The sequence below is a fragment of the Syngnathus typhle genome, linkage group LG21, assembly GCF_033458585.1.
Source record: "Syngnathus typhle isolate RoL2023-S1 ecotype Sweden linkage group LG21, RoL_Styp_1.0, whole genome shotgun sequence".
NCBI lineage: Eukaryota > Metazoa > Chordata > Actinopteri > Syngnathiformes > Syngnathidae > Syngnathus > Syngnathus typhle.
In genome coordinates this window covers 9,123,565-9,134,318 of record NC_083758.1, presented here as the reverse complement: position 1 = coordinate 9,134,318, position 10,754 = coordinate 9,123,565, and the positions used below count along the sequence as shown (strand labels likewise).

Here is a 10,754-nt window from a genome sequence, read left to right as displayed (position 1 = left end):
AAATACAGCAAGACGTCGGAGGAGTTGCCAAGCTTCATCGGCTTGGACTTTTTTTTTTCCCTAATAAGGTGACTTGACGTTCTCAAGACAAATCAGACTGGCACCTGTGTGACTTCATCTAACCACAAGCTGACACACTGATAAACATCTCAGTAGCAACATTTGACGGGAAGGAGCCTCCAGAGGCAGCAAACGGGCGACCGACCATTGACACTTAGCACCGCCCGACGTCGGAACTGGCCACCATCCGGTCCAAAAGAGCCGCGTGGAAAAAAACAAAAACTGACTCCAGTCGGGACACGCCAGAGAGACCCGGTCAAATTTGCGGAGGTCACGTCGCCGGGTCGGGCGTCGACCGGGTACGGGCTTAGAGCCGCCGGTCGGCCGCGTCCTCTAGGGGTAGCTGGCCACGGCCTGCTTCCGGGCCAGTCGGCGGAGTTCCTCTCGGATGGCCTTGATCAGGGAGGCCGAGCTATGGGCGGAGGGTGAGGCGTCCTCGGGCAAGTACTCGGGAGTCGGGGAGGCGAGGAGGAGAGGCGGCCCCGACGGCTCCCGAAGCGAAGAGCTGGGCAATTGGAAAAGCGGCAAGGACGACAACTCCGGGAAGGAGAGCGGCGCCTGGCCCCACCCCAAAGAAATAGAAAGCCACTTACGGGCGGAATCTCGGCTTTGCTCGGCTAGCGACGACCACACTCACGCCGCTCTCCGGGTCCAGGTCCCGGTCCGAGCGCCTCTCGCTCCAGGAGGAGCCGGTGGGTCCCGAGGCGCTGCGCCCCACGCAGGCCCCAATCTGGCTGGACAAGCCCACCTGGGTCAAGTGCTGGACGCCTGCAAAAGTGGCAAAACACGGAGATCAACTTTGCCCTGGAAGGGAGGGAGCCTAACAAGCAAAACACTTCAGCCACCGGCACCCCGTTGATCTTTGCAAGCAGTACAAGCAGCGACTCCAAACGCCTTTGGCTCGGACCTGCGTGCGTGCATGCGTGCACGCGTACCGCACCTGCGCCGCCTCCAACGGGTCTGGGTCTGGAGGAGGGGGGCAGTTGTCCGTACTGCCCCCTGCTGGGGTACGAGGGATCCTGCAGCTGCTCGCCTCCTGAGCTCTGCCTGCGGCAGACAAACAAGAAAGGTAAGCACCAGACCAGGGGCCGGGCGGCCAACTTTAACTTTCGTCCGTCTCACCTCTGCAGATGACCTCGGGCCCCCAGGCCAGAGGTCGGAGAAACTCCCAGCTCGGCGTACATCTGCGGCGACAAGAAGTAGAACCAGCCCGGGGGCAAGCTGCGGGGCGGGATGCGGGGCGGCGGACTCACAGCGTGGAGGGGGTCGTGGGAGGGCCCCGCCGGGTAGGACCCCCACTGCCTCGCCAGGGGGAGGGCCGCCGGGCTCAGGCCTTGCGAGGATGGGGACACCAGAGCAAAGGCGTCGTCCAACAGGGAGTGCATCTGCTGCCGGGCCTCCTCGATTGAGGGTCGCGGCGGCATGTACGGGGGCGGGCCCGCGCCGGCCCGGGCATCAAACACCTCATCGGTGGGGGACGGGCTCCTCCCGGGGTCTGGGGGCAGGTCTGGGTCCGACTGACGAAGAGAACAGCCCACAGATAAGGCACCCTCCCCTCCCCATGGCCTGGCAACCCAGCCACTTTTCTCACCATGTAGGCCACATTGTTGAGTCCCGGGTACTTCCTGTAGGTGGCGCCCTGGTCCACCAGCAGGCGATCCTGGTCGGTGTCCGGAAGACTTCCCGGTCCCGCCGGAGCCGGCTGCCGCCGCGCCCGGGGGGAGCGCCTTCCTCTGGATGGGCAAAGCGCAGCACAAGCGATCAGGACGGGCTCCGAGGATGAGTTGCAGCATGCCGGCAGGCGGGCCCGTTTGGCTGAAAGTCAAAGGCCCGCCCGCCACAGTTTGGCTGCTCCCCAATGGGCAAAGGGGCTGGCTGGCTGGCTGGCTGGCTGGCCGGCTGGCTGGCCAGCAGCTCTGGCTGCTCTGCGTCTCACCTCCGCCGCTGTTCTGGGGATGGGGTGTCGGGCGGCGGGACGCAATCCGCGCAGTCCGCGTAGTCCGTGTGGTCGTGGGCTGAACCGTAGAGACACTGAGCCGCTTCCGTCTGGACCGGTCCGTCTCCAAAGGCGTCCATGATATCGTCCATGGACGGGAACTCACACTGCCCCCGTCTCTTGGCGTGCTGTCGGTGTTTGTTCCTGCGCTGCTCCATCTCGGACTTGTGTCGCAACTCCACCTGCAGGAGAGCTGGGCCCAATTAGGACTGCCTTCTGGTCTCCTCCTTTCCACATCAAGTTCAGCGCTACTTGTGTTTTTTTTCCCACAACTCAGTATCTCTGGCAGCCTTCTCATCCGCTTTCTCACCTCGGTACTGACTTTCTGCGAAAGGGATGGGCTGGGCCGCGCCGGCGCGCCGGGCCGCGGCTGCATGGCCATCAGCTGCACTTTGCCAGCTGGACGCCGCGTGCCGTCCGACGAGCCGCCGCGGGAAAGACGGTCTACGTGGTCAAAGATGGAAGACGATGACATGAGCTCATCTGTAGCCGGCGTGGCTGAGGGAGGGAGGGAGGCGCAAGGTCACAAGAGAACCGAGCACCAAGCGCACCAAAAACAAAGGAAGGTGCGAGCGCAAGTGGTCCGGTGACCCACCCCCCACCCTCCATTTGAAATGAGGGCTGAAGGATGAAGAAAAGATTGCAGGACAAAATGACGTGATTGGCCGCTTACCGCTTTTGGGCGGCTTCTTCGGCTGCTTGGCCTCCACGGGCGCGGCGGCGGCGGCGGGTCCAGCGCTCTCCCCGGGCGAGTCTCTGCCGCTGGATCGCTCGCTGCCAAACGAGTCGGCGTCCGATTGGCTGGCCCTGCGGAGAGGCGCGGTGTCATCGCGGAACGCGGATGTCGCTGGGAGCAAGTGAGAGCCGGGGCCCTGACCCAGCCAATGACGACAGAGCGAGGGGGCTGATCTCGGCAGAGACTGACCTGGCGCGGTGACGCACGGTTCTGCCGCTTTTGGCCGACGAGCCTTTGGGGCTGTCTACGCCGCCGTCGGCGGCGGGAGGCTCCTTGGCCGCCGGCGTGGCTTCCTGGATCACCATGATGTCGTCCTTGCTGTGCTGGCCCAGGTGAAGTTTGGCAAAGTCGAAGCCTTTCACACTGGAGGCCTGAAGCTGAGAGAGGACGTGCGTGTCGCCAGGGAACCGACCGTTTGGGCCTTCTTACCTTCTGTCTCTGCTGGATGGTGTTGACGGCGTCTGGCTGAAACTCCAACTTGTCCGAGGCGCACAGCTTCCAGTAGAGCAAGACAATGATGAAAAGGGCCAGCGAGACGGGCACGATCACGCCGACGATGAGCCAAACACTGCCGCTTTGGGTCTCGGAGGGCGGCACGGCTGCGCTCTCTACCGCTGGGGGCGGCGAGTGAGAGAGCAGCGAGTGAGAGAGCAGCGAGCCAGGCCACGGTGCAAAAAACGGGGAAAAAAGTCTCAGTTGCACTTTGCGCTGGGTTGTGCCCGTTTTGCAAACTCCATTGACCGCCGGCAAGGGTGACTCACGCTGGGCCAGCGGTCTCTGGACTTTGTGTCCCAGGACGATGGCGGCTCGCTGGAGGTCCAAGCCGTTCAGGGTGTCCGCTGTCTCCTCCGCCGGTATCCGGGCGCCTCCTGGTCCCTCCGCAAAGTACAAGACCTCCAGGGGACGCTCCAGCCCAGACATCCTGGCAACCCGTACCACCTAAGACGAGCGAGCAATCGCGCCTTTCTGGGTGAGCCTCTGGCAACGGAGACGGCGGGCGGCGCACCTGCAGACTGCCGTTGGCCATGGCCGTGGCTCTCCTCCAGCGCCGACCGCCGGACGATCCCAGGCCTTCCTCCAGCAGCAAGGCCAAGCGGCGCTCCACGCGAGCTTGAAAACTTGGCTGGACGAAGATCTGATCGGGAACGCCGAGCAGGACTGAAAGCGTCCAGAGGTTACCCGTGGGCCGCAGAGCGTCTCAAAATAGGCAGGCGGCCGGCCGGCACGCGCGCGCGAGTGCTCTCACCCGTGCGCACCCACGTGGACCTCAGGTGATGGGAGGTGTTGAGCTCGGGATAACGCAAAGCTGAAAGAGAGCGGCAATCAGCCTTCCGGCCAAAGGCCGACGCGTGACGGGAGGGCGCCCTACGTTCGGCGATCTGCAGAGCGGGAAAGCCCACGTAGAAGCTGAACTCCACTGGGCTGAGCTTCCTCAGCTGCTGGCTGACCTGGAATCCCGCCACGTATCCTCGCCCGTCCCGCACCGCAAACACGATGTCGACGGGAACCTTGAGCTCGCCCGCCGGCCTCGCCGCGCCCAGCGTGATGTTCAGCAGCTGGACGGGAGACTGGATGTGAAAAAGGACCGCCCGCCCGCCGGCTGGGAGGGACTCAGACAGCAAGTCGGAGGAGGGGCTCACACCCGACCGGGCAGTGCCCGGACGGACAGAGGCCTCGCACGCAACTGGGACGGCGGCGGCGGCGGCGGCACTCACCTGCACGGCCACGGCGCCAGACTCTAAAAAGCGTCGGCGGGTTTGGACGTACGCCATCACCAGGCCGCTCTCCACACGCTCACTGAAGTCGCAGACTCTGACGTCCACGTGGGCGGGGACAAACAGCAGCACCGTGTGGACCTGGTACCTGACGTCCGGGACGGCATAGAGGGTGGACACGGGAAGCGGGCCCGAGAGACGTTGCGCTCGGCGGAGGGCGTTGACCACGGCGATGGCGGTGTAGATCAACGGTCCTGAGACCACGCGGAAGGCAAAACTGGACGGCGTTCTCAAGAACTGACCCGGGACAGACAACAGGCCGACATAAGATCGGATGTCTCGGGGGCTGTGCCGTGCCGTGCCGTGCCGTGCCGTGCCGTGCCAAGGGCAGACGTCCTTGGACTGACTTGTGCGGCAAACGTGTTCCGTTTGACTCGAGGCCTTTTCACACTGCACTTGGGTTCCTTGACCGGTGGGCGGGTCTATTGCGGGCACTCACAAATGGTGAGGCCGCTCCCCCTCCATCACGTCGGCGCCAGGCGGCAGCGCTCCAACTGAACGTTTTTCAGGTCCAACCGGCACGCCGTCCTGCCCTCGTGCGACCGACGGGTGAGTGGTCACTGAGCGCAGTGTGAAAAAGCCTTAACAAGTGCTTCGGATGAGCAGGCAAAGACGAAAGCTGGCACGTGCCGCTCGGTGTGTTTGGGTGGGACGGGACGTGTACCTGGAGCTCCACGGAGCGGTTAAACTCTCGCCTCAAAAGGTCCCGGACCTGAGTGAAACCAGCCGCCGAGCCTCTGGCGCCACCTGGACGCAGCGCAGCACGCGTTAGTCGGCTGGCGGTCAGCCGGACCGGACCCGCTGCGGGCGTACCTATTCGGACCAGGTACGACTCGGGCTTGGTGACGTTGCACAGATAGCGTTTGACAGCGGGGGGATGCGCCGCCCTGGGCGTGGTCGGTGGAGGTGCTCGGGTCAGGCTGACGGCCGTCCTCTCGGTGGCGGCGGCCTCGCCCGGCCCGTCCTCGGCGGGACGAGCCGGCGGAAGCGCCGGGCCGATGGCGTGGGAACTAGGAGACGCCGGGCTTGCCCCAAACTCTCCCGGAGCAACAGTCGGTGACTCACCGGCCCCAGGGCTGGGGGGCGGAGGCTCGGGCTCGGACTCCCTCCGCGGGGTGGCAGCGGAACCGGGAGACGCCTCGGTCCGCACGTGGGGATCGCCGGCTCGCCCTCGCTTGTGGGTTGGCGTGGGCGGGATGGACAGCTCGGGGACGCCGTGCTTCTCCTGGCCCTCCGGCTCGGAGGGGGGACGGGATCCCTCCTTGGCCCGCTCCTTGGCCAAAAGGTTGGTGTAGTATTCCAAACTGTTCATGTCGGGCAGCAGAAGCTCGGTGGGCTGCAGCGGCGACAGGTCCTCGGGGTCGTAGTCGTCGTCCCAGGCGGGGAAGACGTCCGGGGGGGCGCCGGCGGAGGGTGAAAAGCGAAGGCGTGCGTCCAGCGGCGGGGTGGGACGCCGAGGTAAGGCGCCGTCGTACGCGGGCGCCCAGTCGCCCCCTGTGTCGTCGTCGTAAAGTTGGCTGGGAAGAGGGGTGGCCGGGGCCAGATCCTCGCCATCGGGGAGCACGAAAGACAGGGTCTCCAGGTAGTCTCCTGAAGCCCAGGCCTCCTCCAGGGAGTTACTCTGCTCCCAGGGCGGCGGGGGGGCCGGGGTGGGCCGCTTGCGGGGGACGAGCGGCGGAGTCAGGCTGGGGGCGAGCAGGTCCGGCGGTCGGAGAAGCAGATGGATCCCTTGAGCGCCCGAGTTTGCCGCCAGACCACTGCGGTTACCACGCTGAGCCAGCTCTGGGCGGGGACGTGACAGAGCAGAAGAGCCTTGGGTTCTGTTCCAGTCTGAGACAAGAACATTTCATGTTAGCGGGGGAGGGGGGTTGGTTTAGGATGAAATGGTCCGGAGCCGGTTGGGTGTATTCATGCCAATAGGTGAGATTTCCGTGACCAGACGACACCATCGCGTCAGCAGCGGTCCAAAGCTGACCTAAGGTTTCCCCCGCGCATACGAGAGCCGTGTGGCGGCCCTGTGCGAGGTTTTCACCATTCCTACCTGGGACGGGCCAAGTGGACGTGGCCCTGGAAGCCAGCGGGGCGGCGAGCAGCAAGAGGACAACCAGGCTCCTCTCGGGGCTCGGGGCTCCCATCCTGCTCCCGGGAGCCCCCGGTACGAGCGGCCCCATCTTTGGACGCACCTGAAAAGTCGACAATTATTCTCCACATACATCTCCAATCGTGATCTCTACACATTTAGTCTTTCTCGTGTACGGCCCGCTGCCTGAGTGGGTATCAAGCTTGCCCACTATGGCTTAGGCCACCGACTTGACCTCTAAGCTCGTCCGGAGCCATTTTTTTTTTTTTAGGTGCCATACGCTCCAGAAAGGCAACCTCAAGACCCAAGTGGACATGCTGAGGAACGGAGCGTGCAGAGAAGCCACAAGGTGAGCGGGAGGACCGGCTTGTTCACCTTCTGAAGAACCGCTCATGTTGAATGGATGAGTAGGGCTATCTGGTTGTTGTTGTTGTTTTATGTTGACTATGCAAACAGTACACCGACTCCAGTTCAGTCCAATTTTGTCAATCAAACGATCAATGAGTCCACGTGACGGCTCACTGACCTGCACGTACCGGTACCGGCGGCGGCCTGTCTCACGACGAATCTTTGCACCTCGCGGCCCGCATTACTTCTATCCTGCTGGCGACGCCGATTGGTTTCACCGCCGACGTTCGCTGCTGAAAGATAACGAGGCCAGAAACGAGGCGAAGCGAGCCTGCTTTGGATCTACCTTCCATCCGACACGACACGGCACGGCACGCTCGCGACACGCCTCTCCGGCGGGAGGAGGACGAAGGAACGAGGACGTGAGGGGGGGGTGAAAAAGGGCGCCGGTTCCGACTCGCGTGTACATACACTCTCCAGTTGTGCAAAGCACCGGAATACGTCCGACTCGAGGTGCGTTCACTGAGCCGTTACGTTTGTTGGACAATCCAATGTCCTTCGTCTTGGACGCCCCCACGCGGCGCGTCAGCCTCATTACAGCAGAGCCACATTCGATGACGTCAGTGCCACGCTTCGTTATTAAAGTCCACGTTTCCATGGAAACGCGTTCAGCTGCTTGCCAGAAGCAGGTGCGCGGAATCTCTTAAAAGAGGCACACCGCGCGCACGCGCGCGTCGGAGCTTCGGAATGCCTTCGCCTCTGCTCTGGGTTCTGCTGGCCGGACTGAGCGTCGTTTGTGGTGAGAAACGCTTTGCCGTGGGGCTGCGGCTGCGGCTGCACTTGCGGCTGCACTTGCACTGCCCTGCACACTTCCTTCCTGTGTTTGACGGTAGACGCGGGAAACGCAACGCAACAACAAAGTGGAGGCGAGCAGCAATCGGGGAATTTCGCGGGACGCTACGGTACGTTTCAAAGCCCCAGTCACAAGTCGTTCCCAGCTTTTTTCTTTGGTGTTACTGGACACAATTTGGCGTGGGCGCGCTTTAGTGGAATCGTGAAGATCGACAAGTGGAACGATGAGCAGTCGTGCTCTCATGCTCCAGTTCCGACCTGCAGTCACTTGCGAGCACAGCAAATGCTTTTTTTTTTCCTAAACAAAATGTGCGTTTTTTTGCGGACCGACTTTCAATTGCATTTGCGAGTAAAAGGGCTCCGCTCACCTGGCCGTACTTACTTCTTGACTTTGGGCTGTGCGTGCGCGTGCGCGTGCGCTCAGAGCTGGCAGGGGCGCGCCCGTTCGTGGCGCAACGGCAACCGGCGGACGCAGAGACGCGGATCATCGGCGGCCAGGAGACATGGGCGCACTCGTGGCCGTGGCAGGTGTCGCTGCTCTTCGCCACCATGCCGGCGTGCGGCGGCGCCATCCTGGCGCCACGCTGGGTGGTCTCGGCGGCGCACTGCTTCAGAAGGTGCCGGCCGTCGCTGCTGCTGCTGCTGCTGCTGCCGCCGTAGCAGCAGCAGCCACACCGTTGACCTTTGTGTCTGACCAGGTACAGCAAAGCCTCTTTCTGGACCGTCCTGGCGGGAAAACACGACCTGGACGACCCTGACGAGCAAGGGGAGCAGGTGACGTTGACTGGCGTTTAGCCCAGCGGTTAGCTAGTTACCGAGGGAGGCGCGTCAGGAGGGGAGCCTTGTTGAAGGTTGCGGCTGCGCTCAGGCGGTGGGCGTGTCGGCCATCGTCAGCCATCACCGCTTTCACTCCGGCACCAAGGAATTTGACGTGGCTCTGCTGAGGCTGGAGCGCCCGCTCTCCTTCGACCGCTTTGTGCGACCCATTCACCTATGGATGGCGCCGTTGCCCACGCTGCACAATTGCACCGTCACCGGCTGGGGCTCCACACGCGAGAGTGAGTGCATCTCTGACAAAAGTTCAGTTGGCGGGCGAGACTCCAGCGGGTTTTCCTTTTTTGCCCCGGGGTAGATGGGCCGCGCGTGAACAGACTCCAGGAGGTCAACGTGACGGTGATGACCTCTGACCTCTGCCGGAGTTACTACAAGAGCAGCATACGGACATGCATGTTCTGCGCAGGACAGGAAGGGGGCGGCGTCGACGCCTGCCAGGTGATGTGCGTGCGTGCGTGCGTGCGCGCACCTGTTGGGGTGTTGACACGGGCACACATTTGTTAGGGCGACTCCGGCGGTCCCCTATCCTGTTACGACGGCAGCCGCTACCGACTGGCCGGTGTAGTGAGCTGGGGCGTGGGCTGCGGTCGGGCCAGGAAGCCAGGCGTGTACACTGCGGTGCGAGAACACGCACGCTGGATCGCAGACGTCATCGGTATGACTTTGGCCGGGCGCTCCGCCGTCATCGACTTGCGTTCCGACAACGGTCCCGGTGCCTTTCAGACAACCAGGACGTGGCCTATGCCGTCAAGCCAGCCGAAGGTACGCCTCCGTTTGCGCCGGCCGGCGTCTGCTTCGGCCGCTGAGCTGAGCTGAAGGCCACGCGCTGTGACGACAGAGAACCGGTGCGGGAAGCAGCAGAGGGCCGCCTGCCCGGGGCCTCCGGGCCCGGCCGGCCTTTGGCTGACCGAGGATGGCGGGACGTGGACGAAAAACGTCACAGAGGCGTGTCCGGGGGCGTGGCCCTGGCAGGTCAGCTTGCAGGCTAGCGGCACCCACTACTGCAGCGCGGTTCTGATCAGCCGCCGCTGGTTGCTGACCGCGCGACACTGCAGAGTCAGGTGAGGCCGCTGCTGCCGCCGCCAAGACGGCTCGCAATTCACGGCGCCGCTTGCCTCGTGTTTCAGCCCGGAAGAGGATGTGGCTGTCTTGGGAGGTCACCATCTGGGCTTGTCTCTGTCCCAAACCGTCCCTGTGGACAAGGTCTTCAACCTGCCTCAGGAGGACGGCTTCCCTCCGAGACACGACCTCTCGCTGCTCCGCCTAGCCGTTCCTGCCAGACTGGGTAGGTCTCCCTTTGGTCACGCGATGCCTCAGGTCCTGACGCGTCCGGTCAGCAGGAGTCAGCGTGATGCCGATTTGCGTGCCGGAAGAGGATGAGGAACTGGACGACAGCTGGACGTGCGTGAGCGCCGGATGGGGGGCCACGTCGGCCACGGGTAAAGTCCGCCTGCCCGCCGAACGCTCGCTCAATGCTCTGAAGCTCAAAGCTCTCTCGGCGCCACGGCCAGCCGCCCTCGACCCGCAGCGTCTGCACCACGCCCGCGTCGCCCTGGTGGAGCGCGCCCAGTGCCGAGCCCAGTGGGGCCGGGACCTGGTGGACGACGCGCACGTGTGCGCCCACGCTGTGGCCGGCGCCGCCTGCACGGTGAGGCCTCCCCTGCCGTCGGGCGCCGCCAAGTCCTCATTTGCCGCTCTTGCGCAGGGTGACTCGGGGGCGCCGCTCTTCTGTCAGAAGCACGGCACCTACTTCTTGTTCGGACTGCTCACGTGGGGCAGTAGTCGGTGTGACCCCGGCAAGCCGGCCGTCTTTTCCAAAGTGGCCGATTACCACTCGTGGATCAGCGAGGCGGCCGGCGAGTGACGGAAGCGCCGAGCCATTCCAAGCATTAAAGAACTTTTCACCACCTAAAATGGCCTCCTTTTTTTGGGTGGGGGTGTGGAAAAGGCTATTTGTGTATAAGGATGGCGCCTACCGCTTTTAGCTGGCCAACGTGCAAATCAATCAGTCTGACCTGGTCGTCCTCGCGGGCGTCAGCAACCGACCGCGTCCGTTATTCGGCGCCGACGGGA

The 10,754-nt window shown here is 63.6% G+C and overlaps 2 protein-coding genes across 3 annotated transcripts; one reads left to right on the top strand and one right to left on the bottom strand.

Annotated features, from left to right (window-relative positions):
* Positions 1–6,744, bottom strand: LOC133145692 (UPF0606 protein KIAA1549-like). Its single transcript, XM_061269362.1, has 19 exons — positions 6,609–6,744; positions 5,381–6,397; positions 5,232–5,314; positions 4,508–4,804; positions 4,162–4,348; positions 4,039–4,098; positions 3,799–3,950; positions 3,554–3,731; positions 3,222–3,406; positions 2,982–3,169; positions 2,730–2,863; positions 2,367–2,554; positions 1,997–2,238; positions 1,652–1,793; positions 1,314–1,577; positions 1,183–1,244; positions 1,001–1,107; positions 698–828; positions 1–618 (listed from the first exon to the last, which is right to left on the bottom strand). The coding sequence occupies exons 1-19, from the start codon at positions 6,736–6,738 to the stop codon at positions 394–396; spliced, it is 3,972 nt and encodes a 1,323-aa protein (XP_061125346.1). The 5' UTR covers positions 6,739–6,744; the 3' UTR covers positions 1–393.
* Positions 6,745–7,668: 924 nt separating this feature from the next.
* Positions 7,669–10,575, top strand: ovch1 (ovochymase 1). 2 transcript variants are annotated; one of them, XM_061268930.1, is made up of 12 exons: positions 7,669–7,957; positions 8,272–8,464; positions 8,546–8,621; positions 8,716–8,905; positions 8,980–9,119; positions 9,186–9,336; positions 9,405–9,443; positions 9,520–9,742; positions 9,809–9,966; positions 10,019–10,120; positions 10,193–10,329; positions 10,387–10,575. In XM_061268930.1, exons 2-12 carry the CDS (start codon positions 8,397–8,399, stop codon positions 10,543–10,545), a joined length of 1,443 nt encoding a protein of 480 aa, XP_061124914.1. In that variant the 5' UTR covers positions 7,669–7,957; positions 8,272–8,396; the 3' UTR covers positions 10,546–10,575. The 2 variants fall into 2 exon arrangements, with proteins under 2 accessions (XP_061124914.1, XP_061124915.1); XM_061268931.1 differs by having other exon boundaries at positions 7,674–7,957; positions 10,022–10,120.
* Positions 10,576–10,754: the final 179 nt, after the last annotated feature.